Source organism: Heloderma suspectum, chromosome 6, assembly GCF_057233095.1.
Source record: "Heloderma suspectum isolate Gila_16-S chromosome 6, 16-S_ref, whole genome shotgun sequence".
Classification (NCBI taxonomy): domain Eukaryota; kingdom Metazoa; phylum Chordata; class Lepidosauria; order Squamata; family Helodermatidae; genus Heloderma; species Heloderma suspectum.
Genome location: NC_139463.1, coordinates 1,298,268 through 1,322,655, shown reverse-complemented (window position 1 = coordinate 1,322,655; position 24,388 = coordinate 1,298,268). Strand labels below are relative to the sequence as shown.

At 60.5% G+C, this 24,388-nt stretch overlaps 3 protein-coding genes across 5 annotated transcripts in view; 1 reads left to right on the top strand and 2 right to left on the bottom strand.

Moving 5' to 3' along the window:
- Positions 1–6,081, top strand: part of RNF214 (ring finger protein 214) — a 25,152-nt gene extending 19,071 nt beyond the window's left edge. For both annotated transcript variants that reach the window (XM_084860556.1, XM_084860557.1), the window contains 11 exons: positions 547–686; positions 1,100–1,168; positions 1,710–1,806; positions 2,038–2,126; positions 2,853–2,943; positions 3,391–3,489; positions 3,753–4,126; positions 4,799–4,937; positions 5,127–5,234; positions 5,348–5,443; positions 5,849–6,081. In XM_084860556.1, coding sequence (XP_084716682.1) covers positions 547–686; positions 1,100–1,168; positions 1,710–1,806; positions 2,038–2,126; positions 2,853–2,943; positions 3,391–3,489; positions 3,753–4,126; positions 4,799–4,937; positions 5,127–5,234; positions 5,348–5,443; positions 5,849–5,914 — 1,368 coding nt within the window. In that variant the 3' untranslated portion in view covers positions 5,915–6,081. The remainder of the gene's footprint in view (positions 1–546; positions 687–1,099; positions 1,169–1,709; positions 1,807–2,037; positions 2,127–2,852; positions 2,944–3,390; positions 3,490–3,752; positions 4,127–4,798; positions 4,938–5,126; positions 5,235–5,347; positions 5,444–5,848) is intronic.
- On the bottom strand, positions 569–2,585 carry LOC146340354 (uncharacterized). Of its 2 annotated transcripts, none has more exons than XM_084860568.1 (2): positions 2,122–2,585; positions 569–1,103 (listed from the first exon to the last, which is right to left on the bottom strand). In XM_084860568.1, the coding sequence occupies exons 1-2, from the start codon at positions 2,383–2,385 to the stop codon at positions 930–932; spliced, it is 438 nt and encodes a 145-aa protein (XP_084716694.1). In that variant the 5' UTR covers positions 2,386–2,585; the 3' UTR covers positions 569–929. The 2 variants fall into 2 exon arrangements, with proteins under 2 accessions (XP_084716694.1, XP_084716695.1); XM_084860569.1 differs by having other exon boundaries at positions 569–1,100; positions 2,122–2,536.
- On the bottom strand, positions 5,967–24,388 carry BACE1 (beta-secretase 1). Its single transcript, XM_084860565.1, has 9 exons — positions 23,590–24,388; positions 17,702–17,790; positions 15,423–15,639; positions 14,286–14,423; positions 13,738–13,872; positions 12,696–12,797; positions 12,087–12,236; positions 10,605–10,776; positions 5,967–10,088 (listed from the first exon to the last, which is right to left on the bottom strand). Exons 1-9 carry the CDS (start codon positions 23,857–23,859, stop codon positions 9,847–9,849), a joined length of 1,515 nt encoding a protein of 504 aa, XP_084716691.1. The 5' UTR covers positions 23,860–24,388; the 3' UTR covers positions 5,967–9,846.

Sequence of the window (24,388 nt, the reverse complement as noted above, 5' to 3'; positions counted from 1 at the left end):
AGCCACCCAGAACCCATGGCCTGTTTTAGGGTTGCAGATGGCTTGTTAGCCACCTCAGCAACTCACCCTGACTGGGTTTACACGTAATAACAAGCTCCAGCGCACTCCTGGAAGAGCTTGAATGTTCAGAAGGGTGGCCAGTGCCACGACGAGAAGCCCTGTGGGGAAATTCACCCACAGTGGTTTCTCGTTACATGCGAACTGACCCACCGTCTCTCTTTTTCAGTCTCATCTACAGTATGAGGATGATAATACGGGTGTCCCTTACAGGAGCATTGTAAGGATTGTTATGAACATGAAATACTTTTTAAAAGTAGTTTTATTGTTCTTTTTCTGAACTAGATTGCTGTAATCTTACATGTTTTATTTTGATTGTTTTGAATATTGTATTTTTTATTTTATATAAATTTGTCAGCTGCCCTGGTTATACAAAATGGATGTTGAAGGTGCATTATATGAATACCCCCCAAAATGTATGTGAAGTACCTTAAGCTCAGAAAGCTCCAGCTAAATGCAAAGTATTCACTGCTTCTGCTGCTCCTCTAGGAGATCCTGAAGGCTATTCAAGATGTGACTGTAAAACGGGAAGAGACCAAGAAGAAGATGGAAAAGGAGAAAAAGGAATTTTTGCAAAAAGAGCAGGACCTAAAGGCAGAAATCGAGAAACTCTGTGAGAAAGGCAAGAGGTATTTCTGAGAGTTCAAAGACTGCAACTTCCATCCCTCTACAGAGGCTGGTTCAGAACAAACCAAAGCCATGCTGGGGACAGGCTGGGGGTTGATCAAGCCTCCGCTTTTGGGGAGAGCTGTGGATGGCCCAGACTTCCCCTGCAGGCCTTCTGATGTCCAGTCATGATGCCCAGAAGGTCCAGCTGGGCCAGCCGCCCTCTGCAGTATGAACACAGTTGGGCACAGCCCGTCTTGCTGCCTTCAAGGGCTGCTCATTAATTGAATCAAGGGAGCCGGACTTGGCTCGTCGGCCTGAATGATTCCTGGCTGGGTGGCTCCCTCTGCCGAGGAGCAGCGCTTGGGCCTGACGCTGCAGATGCCTCTGCTCCCCTGCGGCTGACGTGGCCTTCCCCTTCTCCCCCTCTGCACAGGCTGCTGAAGGAGCAAGAGAAGAAAGAGAACAAGATTGTTTCACTCATTGCTGAGCAGTCTGAGGAGAAGTAGGTTGCGTTTGTTTCTAGCTGCCATTGCTGTGCCGTGCCGTTCTTCTTGCCCAGTCCTCCTTTCCCTTGCTAGGAAGCAACAGTTCGAATAAGCCGCCCTCTGCCCCCTTGTGGGGAGGGGTTTTGCTTCCCTGGAGGAGGCCGGCCACTCCTACACCACGTAGTTGTGGTCAAACTGTTGTGCTCCATCTCATCGTTGGGCCGCCTGGAATAGCTGACCACCCGCAGTTCTATACTTGCCATCCCTGACATGGGCTGCAGTTTCCTCCCCGCAAGCATGATGGGCAAGGGTTGGAAATCCTACCCTTTACTTGTGTTTGCTAGGACTACAAAAGGGTGGCTGAAGGTTGGCGTGAGGGTTACCCAGTCTGCACCGTCAGCTCAGGGCTGTGCCCGCCAGTGTGCCCATTCACCTGCAGGTCAAAGGCTCAGGGTTGAGGTCGTGCTTCGTGGGCGCTCATGTCATGGAACCCTCTAAGGGGAGTCTGGAGCTGCAACGTCCTGGCCCCTAAACCAGAGCCTCTGGCTTGCTCCACAGGGAGGTGTGGGAGATGGAGCTGGACAAGCTGAAGAATCAGCACAACGAGATCAACAGGTCAATCCTGGAGGAGACAGAGCGGGCTTGGAAAGCAGAGGTACGGCTGCAGCCCTGCTTGATGTGGAGCATCCGCTGGCTGCCCCCAAAGACTGGGGCGCCACGTGAGCCCCAGGCAGGGTGAGGGAAGGAAGGCAGACCTCCTGCAGCCTTGCTCTGGACGCACGTCCTGAGGTCAGGGCCCCATCGCTGCTGGGGGCTGCACAGAGGTCCTGGGAGGGCTTCCATGCTCCTCCTCCCTGAGCAGGCACGGACTTTGTGTCCTTCCCAGATCCTGTCTCTGGAGAGCCGAAAGGAACTGCTGGTGCTGAAGCTGGAAGAGGCGGAAAAAGAAGCAGAGCTGCATCTCACCTACCTCAAGTGAGTGTGCGGCTGGGCTCTGCTGGGTGAAGGAGCCACGCAGCACGGGGCACGGCCAGGTCCAGTGCGATGACTGGCGGGCCGCCTCCAGAAGCCAGCGCAGTTGCACTTCCCGCTCTGCCGGCACCCTCCACTGTTCTCCCGCCCTTTTCCTGGCAGGAGCCGAGAGAGGGGTGTCTCCAGCCCTGTTCTGCCACTCTCCTGGCTGCAGTTTCAGGGCCACTGTGTTCCAGCAGGTCACTTGGGGACAGCGTCTCATCCTGACCAGGCCATGCAGCACAGGTGGTGGCCCGCAACAGGGCCAGCAGTTGTGCTCCAAGAGGCGGTGTGCGGGGTCTGATACTCCGCCGCAGCCGGCCTCCGCCCCAGAGCGCTGCTTGGGAACCTCGTCAGTGACTTCTCACTGGCCCGAGGGTTGGGAGGCCGGGGTGTGGGCTGTTTCCCTTGCGGGTTTTCCACTTGGAGGAGGAGCAAAGCTGTGCATTTTCTGCAGCGCCAGAAGTGCAGCTGCCCTGTGACACCACACGTGCCCGTCTGTGACTGGATGTGTGTGGCACCTCCCACAGACTCTCAGGCCAGAAGAGCCTGCCTTGGCCTGGAGGCTCAGGGGCCGGGTGGGGAGGAAGGCCAGGTGCTTTTCCTTCGTTCAGCCGGACCTCTCTCACTTGCTGTCGGCAAGAGTGTGACTGGCGCTGTTTTGCCTCCACTGCTGCTATGTCTGGGCAGGTCAGCGCCCCCCACGCTAGAGACCATCCGGCCTAAGCGGGAGTGGGAGACGCGGCTGAGCAGAATACGGAGGACCAAGGAGAGCGTCCGAGTAAGCACAGCACATTCCCTGCAAAGGGGGGGGGGGGCTGTGGTCTGTGCCTCGCCCCGGCGAGAAAACGGCCCCCTCCCCCGGGGTCCTTGGGAACGGGACGTTGTATTCAGCAGGGAAGGCTGTGAATGGAGGGAAAGGCCTTCATTCCCAGGAGCAGGGGGCCTGCGGATGGCGGCTGTGGGGGAGGGGGCTTGTGTCTCTGGGTTCAGGCTGGAAGAACTTTAAGATGACCGTCTCCCTTATGGGGAAGGATGGGTGATTTTTGACCTGTAAAAGATGTGCGTGTCCCATCCTAGGCATGCGAATTGGTAGGCTGACTGGCCAGGCCGGCCTATGGCCTCCTACTGGGCTGCCCTGCCTGGTCCCAGAGGGGAGGCAGTCATAGATTCTGGGGCTTGGCTAACACTGCCACCCCCCTTTATACATGTGTGTTTTGTCTGCCAGGACCAGTTCAATGACCACATCCAGTTGGTGCGGAATGGGGCAAAGTTGAGCAGCCTCCCACAGATCCCCACGCCCCCCCTGCCGCCGCCGCCGCTGGAGGTGAGCCTTGCCCTGCCCCTCGGAGGCTGGGAGTGGGGCCGGCACCTGTTGCAAGAGGGGAGACCTCTGACAACGCAAAGGGCTGACCTTGGGAGCAGCTCTTGATTCTGAACTGCCAGCTGCAGCCACTGCGTTGTCCTGGGGAGTCCTGGTTACCCTGACATGGATGCCCTGCCTCAGGTGAGGTGGCCAGAGCGGTCTCCAGTGCAGCTTGGGGAGTGGTCTCCAGGATAATTGCCACTCCCCCCCTCTCTCTCTCTCAGACAGACTTCCTGCTGCCGGCCTTCCAGCCCAGCTCGGCCTCCCTCGCCCCTCAGCTGCCCTTCCCTGCTGGGACAGCCCCCGTGCCCATGGTCATGCCCAGCGCAGACCCCCGGGTGCTCTCGTTCCCCCTCCTTGACCCTTCCATCTCCAGGCCCAGCCAGCCCTCGCCCCCTCTGCCTGCTGCTTCTCAGGGCAGGAGCAGCCCTGTGCTCGCCTCTCTGGCTGGCCCCCGCGTGGCCCCCGCGGCTGCGCTGCCTCCACCACCAGGCCTGGGTGGGGTCAAGGCCGCTCCAGAATTTCACAGACCCCCACCCGTGGACAAGCTGGAGAAGATCTTGGAGAAACTCTTGGCACGGTTTCCCCAGTGCAACAAGTGAGTAGCGGACCCTTCCTTGGCTGTCAGGTGTGTGGGGAAACGGGAGTTGCTGGAGCTCCCTGCCCCAAACTGCATGCCCAGGGAGCATGTGTGTGAAATGCAGTGGGGGCCTTCATGGTCCCGCTAGGAGAAGGGGCAGCCTGTAAGCGTGCAGAGGACTGAACTGCAGGGGGGGGCAGGGTGTCTGCTTTGTGGAGGTGTCTGCTTGCCCCCCTCCTGCCTGATTGCTGCAGCATGAAGTTCTGAGTGCTGGATTTGCCCCAGAAAAGCCAGCTGTCCTTTCCCCAGAATAGCTTTGGGGCTTATTGAGACAGAACTGAAATTGACCCCCAGGAAGGGGAGCTCCCTTTGGGGGTTCTGTTGTGCTTTCAGCATAGATCTGGACAATTTGCTGTGCATCCTACAGGGGGGCGGGGGGCTGGGGCAGGACCACAGCTGGCCCCAGCAAAGCCTTGGCCTTCTACTGCAAGGGGCCCTGCAGACTGTGGAAGGCCTTGTGTCTGGTTCAGCTTGCATGGAGGGTGGGGGCGTCAGTCTGGACCTTCTCCCCAAGATCCAGCTTCCTTTTGGGAGCTCCAGCTGGCCAGCACCCCGTCTTTGTCCCTCTCTTCTGATTCTGCCAGGGAAGCCCATGAGCGGACTTCCAGTGCTCTCTGCTCCTCTTTTCAGGGCCCAGCTGACCAATATCCTGCAGCAGATCAAAGCAGCACGAAGGACCCTGGCAGGGCTCACCCTGGAAGAGCTGAACCAGCTGGTGGCAGCCAAGCTGGCAGAGCAGCAGGACAGGGTGGCAGCTGTGGCCACACAGGTAGGCTGGGGCCCTGCGTGGCGGCCAAGTGACTGGCTCTGGCCTGCAAGGCGCTGGGTGCAAGCCACGCTGCCTCCTAGCCCCTCCGGCAGGCACAACAGCACGGCGGCCCAGGTCCAGCGGTGTGTTCAGTCCTGGGCCGGGGGAGCCCCTGACCAGCCAGCCCACCTCTCGTGTTCTCTCCTGCAGCCTCATGGCCGGATCTGTTCCCCCATGTTCCCTGCTCCTCTGCCTCAAATCAGCAGCCCCCTATTCTTGCCAGCTGCCCAGGTATCCTACGCCGGGACCGCGCCTCAGGTGAGACGGGCACTACCCCAGGTCTCCTGAACTGGGGCCAACAGCCAGGAGAGCCGCCCGGGGGGGGGGGGGGAGCAGCCCCAGCTACTCTCCACATTCTCTGTGCCCGCCAGGCTCCTGCGGCCTGCAAGCTGTGTCTGATGTGCCAGAAGCTGGTCCAGCCTGCTGAGCTCCACCCCATGGCCTGTGCCCATGCGCTGCACAAGGAGGCGAGTGCTCCAAAACCCCTTGGGGCGGGCAGAGCTAGGCAGCCTTTGGAGGGGGGTCCAAGAGGATGCTAAGGGGAGGGGCTTTTATAGGGTGCCTTTGGCCAGAGGCCATTCACTTGGCAGAGATGAGTACCTGGCTTCGATTCCTGGTAGCAGCAGCAGACAGCTGCCAGTCCTGGGCTGGATGGGCCAGCGGTCAGACCCCCTCCTCCCAGGTCATGGTGGCAGTTAAGGATCAACAATCCCTGGGCAGCGGGTGGCTTCCTGCCTCCCTTTAGACCGGTTCCCCTGGAGGCTGGTTGGGAAGTTGCTCTGAAGCATCCCCCCCATACAACGTGCTGCAGGTGCCCCAGCCTGCAGGGGCAGGGAGACAGTTGGCAAATGGCGGACCTTGTCCTCTTCCAGTGCATCAAATTCTGGGCTCAGACCAACACGAATGACGCCTGCCCCTTCTGTCCCAGCCCAAAATGACCAGCAGGCAGGGAGGGAGAACTCGGACAAGACTGGAGGCATCCCAGAATTTCTACAACTCTATATTTATATGGCCATGTATACACATGTACATTTTTATTCTATAGGGAATGCGTGTATAGAAAGTCTGTATACCAGTTCATAATAAAGTGTGTATATTATGCAGACCTCTTGCTCGATGCTGATCTTTCACTTTCAGCCCCCAAGCGGTGCTGTGCAGGTGCTTCCTCCAGAAGTCTGACCAGGGGACGGGGCTCAGCTCCCCAAGTTTTGCCTCTTCCCCACTCCCTTCACCAGAACGCCGCGCCTGTGTGGTGGGCACCTTTCTACTCTGCTGTACCACAAATAACTGGCCTTGGAGCAAAAAGGGCTTTTCTCTCTTTAATGCAATAATTTTACCATAGTAACATTCATGACTCTGACAGAGACACTACCGGGGGGTGGGTAGAGTGCCGGAAACTCAACGGGTGCCTGCCCCACATCCTCCCATTTTGTAGCCCCCTTCCTGCCAGCACTGTTGCCGGATCCCGGCTGTCGTTGGGGCAAGCTGCTGGGGTGGGGGAGAGGCCAAGGGCCCTGCCGAGGCCCTGCCTGCTCTTGCATTCAGAAGGATCTGTGGACTGACCCCCTGCCGCCTGTGGCGCCACATTTCCACCGTCCCTCACTCCCAGACCTGAAGTCCCTGTAGAAGCTGGTTAAGGCAGTGGCTGCTAGGAAATCACCAGAGGGCCGGGGGAGAGGTGGCTGCTACGGTCGTGCCAGTCTGGAGCGGAAAGTGGGGCTGTCCTGTGCCCCCATGGGGCTGGATCCAAAGCTGTATAGGAGGAGGGCGGCCCCTTCTGCAGAGCCTGGATTGCAGTTACTCTGCTGCAGCTCACTTAGACGCTTCAACTTGTCAGCGGGCCACAACAGCAGCACTCGCACCGTATGAGGGCGTGCTGGAAAAGTAAGTCTAGAAATGCACGTCTGAGCTAAGGAAGGGTCCAGGGTCGGAAAAAGGCTGAAGGCGATGGTCGTAAAGCAAGGGGCCTTGAGGGTGGCATTTCTCCAACTTTAAGCGGGAGCCCCTTCTAAACTTGCTCCAACTTCTGTGATACACACACACACCCGCTTTGGCAAGCAAACATAAATCCATTGCCACTGCCGTGGGCATGAGGAGCTGCACCTTGGGCACCAAACTCCACCACTGAGCCCATCAGAAGAGGGATGAAATGGGGACAAAGCAGCTAACGCCATTTCCGATGCCAACAACTCGAGGGCTGCACTCTCTGCCCTGGGCCTGGCCATGCTCGAGAGGCACTTGCTACAACTCCCTTAAAATGGGATATAAGTGAGGAAATGAGCTGGGCTTGGTGCACGCTGGGTGGAGGCAGAAAAGGGGGATTCTTGCCAGTATTGCAGTGAGATTATTATCTGAACAAGACAATTTTACAAACAGCTCGAGCTGCGCTGAGAGCTAACAGTTTCACAACCGCTAGACAGCCCATCACGGTCGCCAGGAACATGAGAGGGCGAGGGAACATTCGTCAGCACGTCAAACTTGGCACAGGCCATAAAGTGCATCTCCACCCCCTCCCTCCTGGGTGGCTCAAAGTCCACCCGCCCATGGAGCCCAAGCAAACAAGTGCTTAAAAGCAACTAGCCATTTACAAAAAATAAAAAAGCTTGGTCCAGCTCTTCCCTCTGCTTGCATTTGAGAGAAGCCAGAGGGGATTTGGGAGCCAGCATTACAAATATTTACAGAACATTGTACAAGCAGAAAGCATCTGGCATTCCAGCACGCAGAACACAGCTGCCTACATCCACACTGCAACAGCCCCGGTAAAGGAACATTTTAAAGGAACATTGAGAACAGCCTATATATGTATGCCGGAGCCGCGGCTGGGTGAGGCAGGCGGACTAAGGCAGACCTCCCAGTGCTCCTTGGTCTCCGTCTCGCCTGTGGCTGGGCCATCCCCTGCTGGCCGCCCCTCCTGCTGGGGATGGAGGCAAGGCGGCCATCAACAGCACTGACTTAAGCAGGAGGTGGGCAGGCCACCCCCACCTCTGAGCAGCGGCACCAAGGCCAAAGCATCTCCAGGCGGGACTGGGAAAGACCCCAGCAAACACTCAAACTTCTGCAGGCAAGACGAGACCCGCGATCGAGCACCAGGGAAAGCGGTGCGCCCTGTTCAGTGGCGCTCTAATGTTGCGGATTGTGAGACAGGCTGTGGAGCCAGGCCCAGGCCCAGGCCCCCGCAGCAGAGCTTGGGTGCTCGGCGAGCCTCACTGCAGTCTCCAGCAGAACAGGCCTCCCTGACCACTGCAACGACAGTCGGCCCAAACTCCAAGGTCCGCAGCTAGGCAGGAAGGGGGCTTGACCATGTTCCATGGGGGCTAGGAAGGGGACCCTGTTTCCCTGCAGAAGAGGTTGGAGACCCCCAGCAGCTGGGACAGCTCAGTGCACGGCCCCTTCTGGAGCACTGCCAGGCAGCCCGTCCGCCCGCCCGCCGTTCTTTCTGGCAGGGATCTCCCACGCCAAGGAGACTGGAAACGGAGGAGAAGCCAAGAGGAGAGCCTTGAACCCTGGCCCCAAACCACGGGGCCAGGGCCATACCGCAGCCTAGCACGTGCTCCTTCCAGGAGAGGGGCTCCTCCCCAAGAGGACAGCAACGGGTCTCACGCCCCCTGTGGCCAGTGTTTGCATGAATGCAGCCCTGCCGGGAAGGGCCGCTGCCAGCCCCCGCCCCCAGCACTCGCCACAGGGGGCGAGACGCCTAGCCGCCCTGTGACGAAGGCTGGTTAAAACCACAGCCCCGCCCTGCAGATGCTGCCAGCGGAGCAAGTTATCTGAGACAGGGCGCGCCTGGGAGGCTCGAGAGAAGCCGGGAGCCCAGCCCTGCAAGCCCAGAGTCCAGCTCTTGGGGAGGGGGCCAGAGTTTGGGGAGAGGGCATGCCTGTCCAGAGAGAGGCTCCGTGGGCCTGGATCAGGGCAGGCTGCTCCTTGAAGGGAACGGCCCCGACCCCTCTGAGGGAGCAGACTAGGAAAGGCAGCTAGAGGGCAGCCAGAGTCGTGGGGTCCCGAGGCGAGCAGGGCAGCTGTCCCCCCTTGTCACTGGCTATAGAACGCTTTAGACTCCTGCACAGAAAGCGGCCCTGTGAGCCAGGAGGCAGGAATCCTACCCCAGCTGGTCCTCATCAATTCGTTGGGCCCCTTTTCTCAAGACGGACACCTCGAGCACCTGGCACTGGCTCCGTTTCGGGGTCCGTCAAGAGATGCCACCAGGAAAAGCTCAAAGCGGGAGCCTGCAGGTGCCCGCAATGGGGAACAGGCCCCCTCTTGGCGCTGGCCATTTTGCAAGTTATATATATTTTGAGTGACATGCGCACACGCGCGCACACACACACAGCTGAAGAAATAACAGTGACCCTCACCAGCTCTACAGAGAAACAACGCTTCGGGTGCTTTCCATTGCCTTTTTAAGCAAACCCTTCCATGTTGCAAGACCTTATGAAGTCTCAAGAACTGTTGCTGCCGCCACCGCCGCCTGCAGGCAGAGCCAGCTGAGACAGCAGCAGCCACGGGAACACGCGAACTGGAAAGCAAAGGGAGGGAAGGTCCCCGAGCTCGCTGCACAGCGGAGCAGCTCTTGCCCACCGTCCCTGGGCCCCCCGCGCTCTGCTCCTCTTCTCAGCATGGCAGCAACAGCAGGCACCTCCCAGCCCCGACGGGAGGACAAGGGGCACCTTCGGCCGCAGACCCGCTCACCCCGGGAGGAAACGGCTGCACATCATTGGCGGCGCTTGGCTCAGCCCCCCAGTCCCTGCTCTGCCTGCAGCTGGCCCCGAGGTGGCAGCCGCCCGCTGGGTGGAGGCGGAGGCCCTCCGGTGAAGGGAGGGCGAGTCTGTCTCTCCCCGCCCCGGCTGCTGGCGCACGCGCGGGCGGGGACCGCTCACTTGAGCAGAGAGGTGTCATCGGCAAAGTCGTCGTGGCCGCGGCGCAGGCAGCGCAGGCAGCGCCACTGAGACACCATGAGGCAGAGGGGGAGCATGAAGAGCGCACAGATGGCAGCCATGATGTAGGCGATGGTCATCAACGTCGACTCGTCTGTCTGGGGGATGTTGTAGCCGCAGTCCTCCATGTCGGTGTGCAGGAAGGGCCCATCCGCCGCAGCCGTCCGGAACTCATCATGCACTGAAGGCAGAGCGGATAAAAGCGGGAGCCGTGAGGCGGCTGCCCGGCACGCGTCAGGCCCTGGTCCCTCCGCCCCAATACGGTCTGCTCCGGCTGGCAGAGCATCTTGGGGGGAGAAGGGCCTTTGCGCAGAGAGGGTCATGGCTCCGGAGAAGGCGTGCGGCAAGGGCGGGCGCAACTGTCTGGCAAAGAGCGGCACTGGGCGCCCGCCAACCTGCCTGTCCTGGCCCACAGTGCGGGGCAAACAAGGCCTGGGTCCACCAAATCAGCGGCTAGAGAAGGGGAGGCGCTCCACGCATGCTCAGAGAGACAGACAGTGACACTGCTTGGCACCTCCCCATGCCAGCCCCCTGGGCACTGAGGGCGGGTTTGGGGCTGAGCCCTGCCTCGGAGTGAGCCCTGCAGAGGAAGCAAAGGGGGCCTGTGGCTCAGTGGCGCCCGCTGGGGGCCTAGAGTGGGATGCCAATGCCCCCCCTGCCCTGCCCCTTCTGCAGGCCCCCCCGCCCACCTCCTTACCGTGGCAGGCGCTGACAGCAAAGCCGATGCGCTTGTGGGCCCGGTCAAAGACCACGTAGAAGCCCTCCATGATGACCGCGCCCATGACGGTGCCCGTGGAAGACTGGGAGATGGCAAACTTGTAGCACTCGTCCAGGGAGGTGGCCACATCCTCGACAGGCCGCAGGTATTGCTGGAGGAGGGAGGCAGAACAGGCCTCTGGTCAGCAGCAGCACGGCAGGCTTCCTGCCTTCCCCAAACGGGGAGGACCAAGACTCACGCCAGCTGGAACGCCTGCCTTCACCCAGAAGGCTGCCCGTCTAAGTTCAGATGTATTGGGGCGAGTTGCGATTGCCCAGGGCAACGGGGAGAGCACTCTGTACGTGCTCAAAGTCATGCTTGGTTTTGTTACTTCACACGTACCGAAAACAGGCTCCAGGGAAGGGCTGTGGCTCAGCAGGGGGGGTCCTGCTTTGCATGCAAAAGGTCCCAGGCAGCATGTCCAGGGAGGGCAGGAAAGACCCCTGCCTGGAATCCCGGAGAGCCGCTGCTGCCAGCCGCATCAGCACTTCTGACCTAGACAGACCGTGGGGCGGGGCGGGGCGGGGGAGTCAGGTCTGACTCTGTCTGGGGCCGCTTCCGAAGTTCGCATGGATAAGCCCAGCTCACATTCATCTCTGCGGCCTGTGGCCTGGCTCCTTTGGCGGCAGCCTCCAGCCTGCCCAGGGCCTTGCACCAAGCTTGGTGCAGTTTCTCTCCTTCCCACTTGTCAGAAAAAATGGACGCTATCCAGGCCTGAAGGATGGAATTCCATTCAGTTTTGCCTTCATTTTTCAGTGTGCGCACATGTGCTCTCAGAGCCATCAAACCTGTGACCAGGGCAACTCCTGTCCTCTTCATTCAAGGAGAGGGGGCCCTCGGTGCAGCTGCCTGCTGCACCTGCGTGCTTAAAGTGCCCAATCTGAACCTCCCTCCCCTGCGACAGGTTGATGTGCTTCTGTGTTTAACAAAAGAAAACCCTGCAAGTGCTGAAGGCTCCCTTTTTATAAAAACTAAACACCACTTCACACAGGGCTGTGGCACATTTTAAACCCCCTGCCCTCACCAGCAACCTGTCTTAAACACCCCTGCTAATATTTAAAATGCCTTTCTGAAAAGGATAGAACATTCTGTATTTTAATAGTCGAGGAAGGACTCCAAATCCTCAAGCAGGTCAAGTGGACATTTCTGGAGAGGTTCGGCTCACCCATCCCACCCCCAATACCAGCCCAAAGCTGAGTCAGTGGCAGATTTGGTTTAGCTCTAATCGAGACACTGCCAACCCCAGTGTCAAAACCCCAAATGCCAGCCTTGGCCTGGGACCTTTCTCCTGCCAACCTTCTTTTCCATTCCGCAGAAAACTCTGGCCCTGCCGCCCTACCAGAACACCTTCTGCGTCCCCCTTCCCTTCCTCCCCCGCTCCACCCCCTCTTGTGCCTCAGGCACCAGAAGTCAGGCCCCCACCTGGGGCAGGATGCTGATCCGGAAGGACTGGTTGGCGATCTCGCCCATCAGGTAGAGAGAGATGACTGGGAAGATGTGCCAGGGGGTGGTGCCCACTTGCCAGCAAACCAGCTGCTCCCCCAGCCAGAAGCCATCGGGGAACTTCTCTGTCTGTGGAAGAGGCGGCGGAAAGGGATCCTCTTAGCGCTGGCTGGAAAGTGGCGAGGGGGTGCTGCCTTCTGCCCCCTCCACTCCCCAGTCAACACAGATGAGAAAGCACCAGGTTCCTGGAGGCCCACCACCACCACCGCAGCACAAGTGGGGGACGAGCCAGTGCACATGGAGACGCCTGCTCACCCACCCAGGAGCGGATTCATGCGCCAGTCATGTGCTGGCGGGCCTCAGAACGCGGGCCTGCGATTAGGCCTCCCCCAGCCAAATTGTGCCAGCGCCCCCGCTTTGCACAATATGCAGAATCCGAATGCCCAGCACTGGAGACGGGGAACTGATCGCCTAGCATCCAAGACAGACCGCCCCCCCCCCCCCGGTCAATCTGGACACCGTGCTCTCGGAACGTTCGCCCTTTGTGCGGGGCAGGGGCTGCCCGACACCCCCCCAGGCACCCCTCACCGAGGAGGCCGTCTTGATGGACTTCACAGCTGCCTCAAAGACCTTCTTGGGGAGTCGGAGGTTGGTGGTGCCGCTGTCCACGATGCTCTTGTCGTAGTTGTACTGCAGGGAAAGGCGAGATGCTCAGGCTCCTCCCCAGCCTTGCAGGCATGCAAGCACCACACCTTCTCTGTGGGGGCCCCAGGTCTGTGGAGCGCCCCCAGGGAGATCCGCCGGCACCTCCACTGCATGCACGCAGAGGCCCGGTCGAGACCTTCCTCTCCCAGCAGGCACTGGATCTTCGAGCTGTGGCTTGATCACCGCTCGTGCCGCTGGCTCCACAATGCTTCAGCGTTTTCCACGCTCAGCAAGGAGCGCCTGTGCGGTGCAGTGGGTCGAGGGTTGGACTGGGCCTGGGGAGACCTGAGGTCTGGTCCCCCCTTGGCTGTGAAGCTCCCTGGGTGGTCTGGGCCCATCACTCACTGCCTCTCAGCCTCACAGGGGTGTTGTGAGGATAAAAGGGGGAGGGGAGGGGGATCACGTAAGCTGCTTGGGCTCCTTACAAGAGGAAGGAAGGTGGGATGTAAATTTAATAATAAAATTTAAAACACAATAAATAAATAATATTGAATTATCATCTTTTTGTTACTTTGTTGTCGTAGTAGTAGTTTGGCTTCATGACTGCAAACTGCCCCGAGGGCACTTGCCAGTGGGGGGTGTGTGTGTGTGTGTCTGTTTGCAGATCTAATAAATCAGTCCGCCAGCACTGTGATGCTACAAGACAGAGGAGAGAAGCGACTCCGTGCCAGCCCTGGAACTTGGCAGGGAGAGGGGGGCTGGAGCTCTGCTGCTTCCCCCCTTGGCAGCCCGACTGAGCACAATCGGGTCTCAAATCAGGGGCGGGGGGAGCAGGGTGAGTCCCGCCAAGCACTTAGACACCCACAGCACGTAAAGGCGCGTGGGGCGGGTCAGTCTTCGCTGCCCTCTGCAGCCACGTCCTGCCTCCTCCCGCCCTGCCCCATCTCCTTCCTCCTGCTGCCCCTGGGTTCAGCTGCCCCCTCACCTCCTTGCAGTCCATCTGGAGGTCCTGACCGTTGATCTCGATCTTGACAATGATGACCTCATAGTACCACTCCTTCCGAATTGGCGTGTACCAGACGCTGCCCCTGTAGAGGGACTGGTCGATGCCCCCGATGATCTGCAGGGAGAGCGGGGAGGGGCGAAGGTTCAGGGGGGACCGAGGGCTGCTGACCCATAAAAGTGCTCCTGGTGCGTGGGACCGTTGGGAAGTGGGGTTCGAGTGGCCGCAGGCTCAAGACTGCCCGGAATCCAAACCTTGCAACCCGCCAGCCCCTCCCCCAAGCAAAGGGGTGAAGACAGATAAATAAATGAGAAAGGCCTTGGAAGTTTGGCTGTGGTTAGTCAGTAGTGAGGGGAAGACAGTTTGCACATGCTCAGAGGTGCTTTCACCTCCTATTACATATTCCAAGAGTGAGCCCTGAAACAGGTTCCAGGGCTCAAAGTGAACATTGCACTGCAGCCTATTTGCCCTGGGCAGGGGCAGCTCCCGTCCTGCATGGCGGAGAGAACAGGGAGCCCCTTGCCACTCACCATGCTGCCCCCCACAGATGCCAGGGCCTCGGAGTCGTTGGGTGGGAAGCCCGCGCCACACAGCTGCAGGGAGAAGATGTTGGCCACCTGCGTTTGCTTCACCAGCGAATCAAAGAATGGCTCCAGAGCGTCATCAGGCTGGAGGGGAGAGAAGGGCGGACAGAGCATCAGTGAGGAATGGGCAGAGAACGGCCCTGGGCTGCAAGGCCAGAGTCCAACCATGCTGCGACTGGGCTGAGCCTGGGAGTCCACACTGGACAGCTGTGAGAAATCAAGGAGTCGGGGATCAGGTCAGGGACTCAACTGGGCATTCTAATCTAGGCAGCTTCCATAGTTGCTTACTGGCAAAAGGTGCTAAGATCAGCTTGCAAGACTTGAGATCCAAGGTGGCTAGCCACTCAGGTTTAGCAAAATTCACCACATGAAGCACCGAAGTTCTTGCCCAGGACTGCCAAAGGGCTCATGCAAGGGGACTTTCTAAGTGGGATCCAGAAGGGAAGTGCCCACCATGGGAGGCTTGTTGGCTAATTCCAAGGGCAACCAGATGAGTCCTTGAATCTGCTTGGGCCTGACAGGAGCGATAGCAAGAGGAATCTCTTCCTGCATTTGGGGTCTTCCTGCCCTGCTTGTCTTGCAGGGGATGCTGCTTCAGCCACTGCAGCGCATTTCAAACAGGAGAGAGAAAGGCAAGCCTCAAGACAAGACAGGAAAACGTAGAGAGTTGCTAAAATAACTCAACAAACTGGGCACTTGTGCTCCTGAGGAAGGAGGCTTCCACCGCATTGGGAACTTTACCATTTTATTAAAGTTCCCTTCCCTTTCCGGCACCATCCGAGGCCTGCCTTGATAGAACTGCCCCCTTTCTTTTGTGCAGTGCAATTTCAGAGACTTGTGCCACCACAGCCAGTCCTTGCTAAGGATCAGGGTGCCCCATAATCAACACATACTCTGTACGACGCCTAAGAGGATAGGGGGGAAATAGAACAAGCTTCACTTCCAGCACAAAATGGCCCCTTCCGTTGTTTTCACCTTGCAGGTTTCATTTGTGCTGGAAGCATTCGGGGTCCCTCTCTGACATCACAGTTTCCACAGCAGCAAGATGTTCTTCCAAGGTGCCAGCGCTGATGCCAGACTCACCCGGGCAATCTCAGCATACGCCAGGCCCAGGATCCCTTCCCAGTTGGAGCCATTGATGAAAAACTTGTCCGACTCTGTGATGGCGGCGATGTTGGCGCGGACTGTGACGTTTGGGCCATGGGGGATGTCCACCAAGTCAGTGCCTAGCTCCCCTTCCCACTTGCCTTGTGTGTAGGGCACGTAGACCCCCCGCCGCAGGTCCCGGTAGGTGCTGGAGCTGCAAGAGACACAAGCAGAGGTGTGGGGTGGGGAGAATGCAGCAGCTGGGGGGCATATAGGGGGCATCTACCTCAGTGTGTGGGCATCTGGCCCGTGACACCTGCAAAACTCAAGGAAGAGGGCAGAGGAGACTGACAGAGAGGGCTTCAGAGGTCTGGGAAGGGCTGCAGCTCACTGGCAGAGCCCCTGCTTTGCACACAGAACATCCCTGGTCCCATCCCCGGCTGGGAAAGACCCCTGCCCGAAACTCTGGAGAGCTGCTGCTGCTGCCAGTCAGTGTCAACAATACTGGGCTAGATGGACCAGGGGTCCAACTCTGTGTAAGGCAGCTTCCTATTGCTACTCTATTTTACTCTGTAAACCGCTCTGAGAACTTTTTCTTGAAAGGCAACATACAAATATTCTAAATAAGTAAATATCTACATTTCCCTTCTCTGCTTTGCTTTTACTTCCCTTGCTAATGAAGCTAATACTTTAACTTTAGATTGTAAACCTATGTGCAGGACTTGTTTTTGGTTTTTTAATTAATCATCAAGCATAGTACGAAACACCTATATAATCCTTACAAAACAGAAAACTACATAGATGGGTGGACATCAGCATGGTCATTCCAAAGATTAACCAATAAAATCCATCCCTCAAGAAATCTGGCGGTTGCCATCCCCGGTTGAGCCTTTCCTAGTCAGTTACATTACTGGTCCCGGTCCAGACCTGGCCTGCAAAGGACTTCCCATCAGGCAACGGCAGCGCCCTTCCTGTGCCAAGGCAGCCGGCAGGCATCTGACCTTAGGTCTTCCTGGGCCTGTTTAATGTTTTTAATTTTTCAACAGCACCTTTGTGCTCTGCTCCCACTGGCACTTCCAACCCAGCAACAATACAATGAATGGATAGAACAAAATACTCACTAAACCTAAAATGTATCAACTTAAAAATTACTCGGTAGCTGTATCCCAGGCAGGCCAAGCAAAAACTTGGAGCCTCTTCTTTTAAGCTGATACATTCCTCTTCCAGAAAGAGGCTCAGGCCCAGACTCTGGTGACTCCCCAGGCCAAAGGGGCCCAGCAGCTGGGGGTGGCTGCCTCACTGCAAGCGCAGCTGGCACAGGCCAAGACGACAGTTCACAGGGCGCTCTAAGCAGGTGTGCAAGGTGCGCCGGGCTCCGCCCATGGTTCGGGAGGGAGGGACCCTGGTGTCCGGACGGGGCTTCCCCTGCAGATCTGCTGTCTGCTGCATGCCCCTGTGGCTCAGGAGCGCAGAGCCTCTTTCAGTCCAGGGGCCGAATGCCACTGTGGAGAAGCCCTCGGGGGCCACATCCCACTGCTGGGCATGGCCAAGGCGGGGGCAGATGCCAGCCCTGCCAGCCTGCTGGCAGCTCGGCCCCTGGAGAGGCACTGCCACCTCTGGGAATGGGGTGGGCTGGGGGGCACGGAAAGGCCACACTGGTGGCAAAGGATGGGCGGCCGGGGGGAAGGGGTGTGGCCACCAGGGAGCTCTGGAAGCCCGACCGGGACCATGGAAGGGCTGGATTTGGCCCCCAGCCCTGCTGCAGCTGGAGGAGCAGGCGAGCCCGCGGGAGGCCTGCCTGCCTGCCTTTGTGTCCCAGCACTGCTGGCCTCACGGCCTCCGCTCCGGCGGAGCTCCCCGGCAGTCCCCGGCTGGCTCTGCACCAGCTCCACCACCCTTCCCCCTGGTCCGCGGGAGCCGCGAGCAGAGCAAGCCAGGGGGCAGCCCAGCCCTTGTCCATTGTGCCCCACAGCTCGAAGGCCAGATAGTGGCCCGGCCGCCTCCCCCACAGCACAGAAAGAAGCCGCCCGGCCCACTCTGCGTCGAGAGCACCAGCGCCACCCCGGCACTGCCAGCCTGTGCCAGATGCTCAAGGAAGGGCCTGCGAGAGGGAGACCAGAGGGGCACTGGGCAAAGGCACGCAGTGCTGGCAAGGGCGCAGCCCAGGGCCAGGGGCCCAGAGAGCCAGGGCAGCAGGCAAGAGGAGCCTCCCACGGGGTGAGCTCCCTGCCCGGCCTCCTGCTTTCCCTGCGCACATCGACACCTGGCATACTCACAGCTGGCGCCGATAGTACCGCCTCAGGAAAGGGTGCGGAGCTGCGCCCACTGCAAAGTTGCTGCTGCCTGTGTCCACCAGGATATTCAGCTGGGGGAAGAAAGGGGGGAGCTAAGTGCATTCCACCCGGGACACCACAAGGCAACAGAAACGGGCGGAGCAAGACCTGCTGCACTGAGCCCCCGCCCCCCCCGGCCATGTTTTAACAGACCAGGGCAGCATCACAACTCCAAGAAAACAAGAAAGAGCAGCATTTCTTGGATGGGGCTGGCTCCTGCCGGTGTTAGGAATACAGACTCCTCCTCAGGCACACAAGGAGGGAGCTGTGTATCAGGGAGCACCTCAGCTCCGGAAGGCAAACGTTCCGTGCTCCTGGCCACAGCCCCCTCAAGAGCATCCGAAGCACCTGAAGCGTGGGGCAAGACCCGAAGGAGAGCCCTCACGCATGCCTGGGTCAGTGGGGTGCAACGGCCCAGGCACGCAAGGTCACCAAGCCATCCATCAGCCTCCATTTGTCTGGCGACAGCTTTCCAGAGCCCTGCTCTCAGCGCTGCTGCCGCCTGCCGAGCGGCGGCTTGGTAAGCCTTGGGAGGGGCAGCACGGGCTGCAGGGACCGCAGGCAGATCAGCTGCCCTGTGCAGCAGGGGAAGGTCAGAGCTCCTAGACCCCAAGGTGGCGGCACTGCAGCCCAGTGGAGCCAGCCCGCCCTTCCCGGATGCCCACGTTGCCCTCAGCCCGCTGGGCGCAGCTGGACTTGCCCCTCCGATGCATCGCATGCGGGGCATGCCTGGAGCAACTTCCGGACACCGGCATTACTGCTCCCTAAGAAAGGGCACAGGGCACCCAGTCCAACCAAGGAATGCCTCCTGCATTAAAACATCCACTCTCCTTACTGGGTAACCACGCGTCAAAGGGCCCCTGGATGGGGCCCTGAGGCCAAGGCCCTGGCTTGGGACCCCACGCTCAAGGCCATATAAAACCAGCAGAAAAACCCGCGGTCCAGCACGTCTAAGCAGCAAAGACACAACCTACAGCCGCGCCCACCTTCGAAGCCAGCCAGAGGACCAGGGGAGAAAGACAGCAGGGCCCCAAGTCGTTTCCAACCATTGCCAGACAGGACTACAGCTTTTGCACATGCACCCACCCATTCTGGGAAGGAACCCACATGGGATGTGTGTACTCATGATGAGATCACGAGCAGGAAGCCAGTTGGCTTCTTCTCCTGGGTTGCTCGCATTGGATTCTTCGATATTTATAGTGCATTTCAACAAAATTCTTCACCATTCTGTTCCGTATGGCTCACTTTAGAAGTCCATCAGCAGCCATTAGTCACTGTGCCCAGCATGGTACTTTGCTAGATTACGGGCCTCTCTTGGGTCAGCTGCACAGAAATGCTGGATACTTCACATACCCTTGAACGTTTATGCAGCACAATGCATTTGGCCCTGTACCGCTTGCCATTTCGAAACTGTGCTTCATAGAAGAACTCCCGCTTTCAATATCCGTGATCCATATCCAGCTCCAGGGCACCCCCTGCCCCAGTTTCCACATGTCAGCTGACTACCCAACAAAGTAACATAGTGCTCCTGTCGGTCAGCAACTTGCATGACTGACCGAGAATGAGGGACAGCCTGAAGCAACGGCCCATGAAGTTAGGGGGCAAACTGCAGGAGCCCCTGAGAGGCCAAGGTGAGAACCAGGTGGCAACTGCCCCAGCAGGCCCTGGCCTGAGAGGGGGTCTCCACAGGCACAGTGACTTGCCACAGAGGCCCTTCACGCCTTGAGCTGCAGTGGAGACGTCCTCTGCACCCAGGTGAGAACCGGCTTCCTGCAGGGATGGACCACGCGCCACCCAAGATAAGTCAAGGGAGAGAACTAACGCAGGCAGGAATATGGCACACAGCTGCTGAAGTCATCCTCTGAGCATCTTCCTTGTCAAGGTTACCCCTAAAAGGAGCTGTGTGTGTTCACTCTGATCCTGTTATTTGGTTTATCACAGGGGTGGGGAACAGGTGGCTCTCCAGATCTTCTTGGACTGCAACTCCCATCAGCCTGAGCCAGGGTTGGGAGGTTTGATGGGAGTTGCAGTCCACGGCATCTGGAGGACCACACCTTGCCCCTTCCTGGGAAATAAAGAAAGAAGGGGTCCCAGGAACAGAGGACATCTGGCTGAGCCCCACACATCCCAAATGCGATTCTTCTTCAGGGATACTCTTAGGCACAGCCACGCTCACTTCCTCGTTGCCAGACTCTGTTGCAGAATCGCGCTGGAGACTGGAGACTGGAATTGGCTGTTCCAGAGAGCCCTGAAGAACGCAATTCGAAATGGCTCAACAAAATGTGCTTACCGGGCCCTGGAGGTCTCCTTTCCCTGTATCAGGTGCCTTCCTGCCTTTCCTTTACCAGTCTGCTTTACATGCAAGCCTGCTTCACATATCTGATGAAGCAGCCCGTTACATGCAAAATCCCAGGACCCTTGCCACGTGAGCACAGAGGATGGCGTCCTTGGGAATTTTTGCCCAGGACAGCAGAAGCGGAGATGCACTGCACCAGAACTGTCTCTTTCCTGCATCCCAGAGGAAACAGCAGCAGACCCCCACTGGGTCTTCAGACGGCAGAAGTTAGACTCAGACTCCCTCTGCTCAGGTTCAGACCTGCAGGGGCAACCGGTCAGTACAAACACACCCAAAGCTGTTCCCACCTGTGCTGCTGTGGAGAGCTGTGTGTCAGAGAAGTCACCCCAACCTCTTCTTGGGACAGAGGTCCTGCTACAAAGTCCCTCCGTGAGCAGCTGGCCGAGGCCAAGACCTGCAGAGCAGGCACTAGAGGGCCTGGCCAGGTCTCATTGCGGGGAGCCTTAATCCTGACCGCACAAGGGCGCTGCCCCCGCCTAACCCCCCAGCTAGAGCAGGCCAGGAAGGAATTACCCCTTTGTGCTGATCCAAAAAACACAGTGGCTGCTGCAGCGATGATGTACATGCGTGCGCACCCTTGGTGAAGCCCCAGTTCCTGCTGGGCTTTTGTGTCTGGTTTTGGGGCTGCTTCCTTCCCTCAGCAGACACCTTTAAACTGGCTCAGCTGCCTCTCTTTCTCACTGCTTGGCATCCCTACCTGGCAAGGGCCAGTCACATTTCTTCGCGTTGAACTGCATTCACACATGCAAACGGGGGTGGCCAAAAAAGCAGCCTTCCAGGGCACGCCCGGCCTCGCTGGCCCCCTCCTGGCTTGAAGGAGAAGAGCGACCCCCAGCCCCGAGAGCCGCACGCCATGCCCCGAGGGCCGCAGCCCTACGCACCCCTGCCTCGGGGCAAGTCCCACTGAACACAGTGAGGCTCATGCCGGAACGGCCGGCCAGAGGGTGGCCGGCGTGATGCGCTCGTGGCTCAGAGGAAGCGCCATGGTGGGAAACCTGAGGCCCAAAGAGGCTTGCTCTTTCCCGAGACAGAGCTGGCTTCCCCACCCAGCAACACCCGGAGTTGTGCAGAGGATGGGAGGAGCTGCTGCCCCACTTCACAGGCCGGGCCTCCCCAGCCCAGCTACCTGCCAGGTGGGAGGGAGGCGAGGCGGCCCCCACGGGCAAGGGCAGGCCCCCCAATGCGGCTGCAACAGCACTGCCATTCTTGCCCTGCAGGGGCACCCGGGCAGGTCACAGGGCTGCATGCCCCACCTCTGCCAGGCCCAAGGGCCCCGCCAAGAATGCCAGGCTCATGCCCCCGCCTCCGAGACCCTGCTGGGCTCTCACTCGTGCTCATCCACAGACCAGCCACCAAAGCCCATCAACTCCTTCACGAAGGGCCCAGTCGCACGATCAGGCGCCCTGGGTGGCCTGTTAACTATGGCAGCCAGGCAGCCTTGCTGGGTTTGCACAACACAGCAAGCCCCACCGACAAGGGGGATTATGCAAATCCCCTCCACACATGACCAGCGCACACAGTGGGGAAAATAAGCCACCGTGGCCTATTTCCCCCTCCCTGATCGTGTCAGCGCGGTCACCGTCACACTCCTCCTTCAACCACACAGGCAGGGCAGGGTGCCCTGCACCTCGGCATGCCGTCCGTCGTTCCAGAGCCTCAGCGGCGTTTGAGTCCAAGCACCTCCTGAAAGGGCCACCCATGTCTGACCTGGCTTTGCAGGGCTCGGGTTAAGCTGGAAGAGAGATGGCGGGTTTTAAAGGCGCTTTAGTCATTAGGCCCACCGAGAGCCTGAATCAACAAATAAGCGTGCTCAGATGCACACCTTGTAACCGCTACTCATGCACACAGATATTCATGCTTTCCCCTCTCGCTCTCTCCGATTCGCGCGGACTTTACATAAGGAACCTTTAATTCCACTGAAAGCACCATATGCTGCTGGCAACTCTTGCCCACTTGGCGCAAAGCCAGAGCTGAAGAGGCGGCCGGCAGAGGAGCACTAGGGAACTGTGGGGCCTTCCTGGAACCAGGCAGCTCTGAGCAAGCCTCTTTGGAAGTGTGGGGCGGGGGGCTCTGCGTAGCCCTTTCTGCAGTGGCCTTTTCCGCAGCAAAGTTAGTCCCCCAGTGGAAGGCGAAGGGAGTAGCTCACCCCAAAACACGGCAGGGACAACATTCTAAAACCAGAGGTGCTTGAACCTCTAGTTAACGGGAAGGGCATTCTGCACATTCCCAGAGGCACTCATTAAACCACATGTTTTAGGGCTGAGCCCAGGGATTAAAAATAGGTTCCAGGGCTAGCCTACAGCTCAAATTACGTCCCAGCGTCTGCCCAGGTACATCCTGCTGCGGGCAGAGAAAGCCGCACCCGCACACACAGAACGCAGCCCCGCGCCCCGCGCGCCCCGCCGCCTGCGGCTCCCGTCCCATTTCCACGGGGACGGGGCAGCGAGAGCGCAGCCCAGGCTCCGCCACGGCTCTGGTCGAGGGGAAAGAAACGTCCCGTCCACAGCCACGACAGGGCGGCGTCCGCCGCGCCCCAGGGCGCTCTCATCAGTCGCCGTGCCTCGGCGGGGAAACTCGCCGCGCCCCGCGTGGGCCCACAGCACAGCTGCGGAGGTGCCCGGGGGGAGCTCCGCCTGCAGGGGCGGTTTGGCCGCGCTGGATCCGCAGGCAGGCAGGCAGGCAGGGGCTGCTGAGCGACGTCCGCTCAGGCCGCGGGAGGCGGAGGAAGAGACCCCGCTTCCGCGGGAGCCCGATCCGATCACCTTTCGGCTTTGTCCGGACGTCCCGCCGGCCCAAGCGTGCCTCAAAGCGGACCTTCTTCTCCCCGTCCGCCTTCCTGGCTCGCCAGGGCCGCCAGCTGCGGGGTGGGGCACGGAGGCCCCCAGACGCCCTCCCTGCGGGGCCCGCTCCCCAGCGAGCAAGCCGGCCGGCCGGCCGGCCGCTCTCCAGCCTCCCCTCCGGGTCACGGCTTGCCAGCGGAGAGCCGCGGGCCTTTCCCGGGAGCCGCCTCTTGCTGCCCAGCGCTCCCCGATTCCTGGCCGCCGCCGGCCAAGGGCCTCGGGAGGGTGCTGCTTCTGGAGCCTTGCACGGGGCGAGGGACAACGACGCCGCCCGCCCGCCGCGGAAGTCGAGAGGGGCCCGGGACGAGGCGCTCAGCGCTGCAGCACCGCGGCCAGGGGCTGAGCGGGGGCCCGGGAAGCCCGAGTTCGAGTCCCGCCTCTGCCACCGACTCCCGAGGGGTCTGGAGGAAGGCCCTCGCCCCGGCCCCTCGCCGCTTCCCAGGCCGCTGGCTGCCCTCGGCTGGGAAGCCCCTGAGCCGCTCCAAGGCGGGCGGCCCGCCCCGCCCCGCCCCGCCCCGCGCCGCGCCGCGCCGCGCCTCAAGGCGCCTCCTCGGCCGCCCGAGATGGCTCCTCGGCCGCCCGCGGGGCTGGCCAGCCTCGCACGCTTGGCCCGGCCGGGCCGAGGCGCGGCTCACCTTCTGCGGGGGGCTGCCCACCGCCATCTCCACGTAGTAGCCCTGGCCGGACTTGCCCCGCAGGTTGTCGATCATGTCCACGAAGCTGCCGCCGCGCCGGGGCCCGTCGTGTTCCTCGGCCGAGCGCTGCGCGCGCGGCTCCGGCTGCGGGGAGCCCGGCAGCCCGCTGCGCAAGGGCAGCCGCAGCGCGCCGGGGCCGGGGCCGGGGCCGGGCCCGCGCGCCGCGCCGGAGCCCAGGCACAGCAGGAGCCCCAGGAGCGCCCGGGCCATGCTGGCGCCCCGGGCCGCGCGAGGCGCACAGGCCGCGGCCGGAGGGGAGGGGAGGCGGGCGCGGCGCCTACTCCGCGGCGGCCCGGGGGCGGCCTCGCCAGGCACCTCCGCGCCGCGGCGGGGCGAGCGGCTGCATCGGGCGCTGCCGCGGGCGGGCCTCCGGAGGAGGCGGGCAGCGGCGGCGGGCGCGGCGGGGCTCGCTCGAGCAGCCGGGGAGGCGGACGGCTGGGCGGGCCGGCCGGCCGAGGCTTGCCTGGGCCGGGCTCGCCGGGAGTTGTAGTCCTCGCCCGGCGACGCGGGGGGAGGCGAGCGCTTGTGCGCACGCGGCCAGGGCGCGGCCTGCCGAGGCGCCGCGCGCGTGGCGGGCGTGGGGCAGCCGGCGCTGCGCCGCGAGGCCGGCCGGCGGGCGGGCGGGCGGCGGGCGAAGGGGAGCGGCCCGGGCGCCGGGCGGGCCGCGCGGCGCTGGCGGCGCCAGCCCGGCGGCGCAGAGGCTGCCCGGCCTGGCCGCGCTTCGCGGACCTCCCGGCGG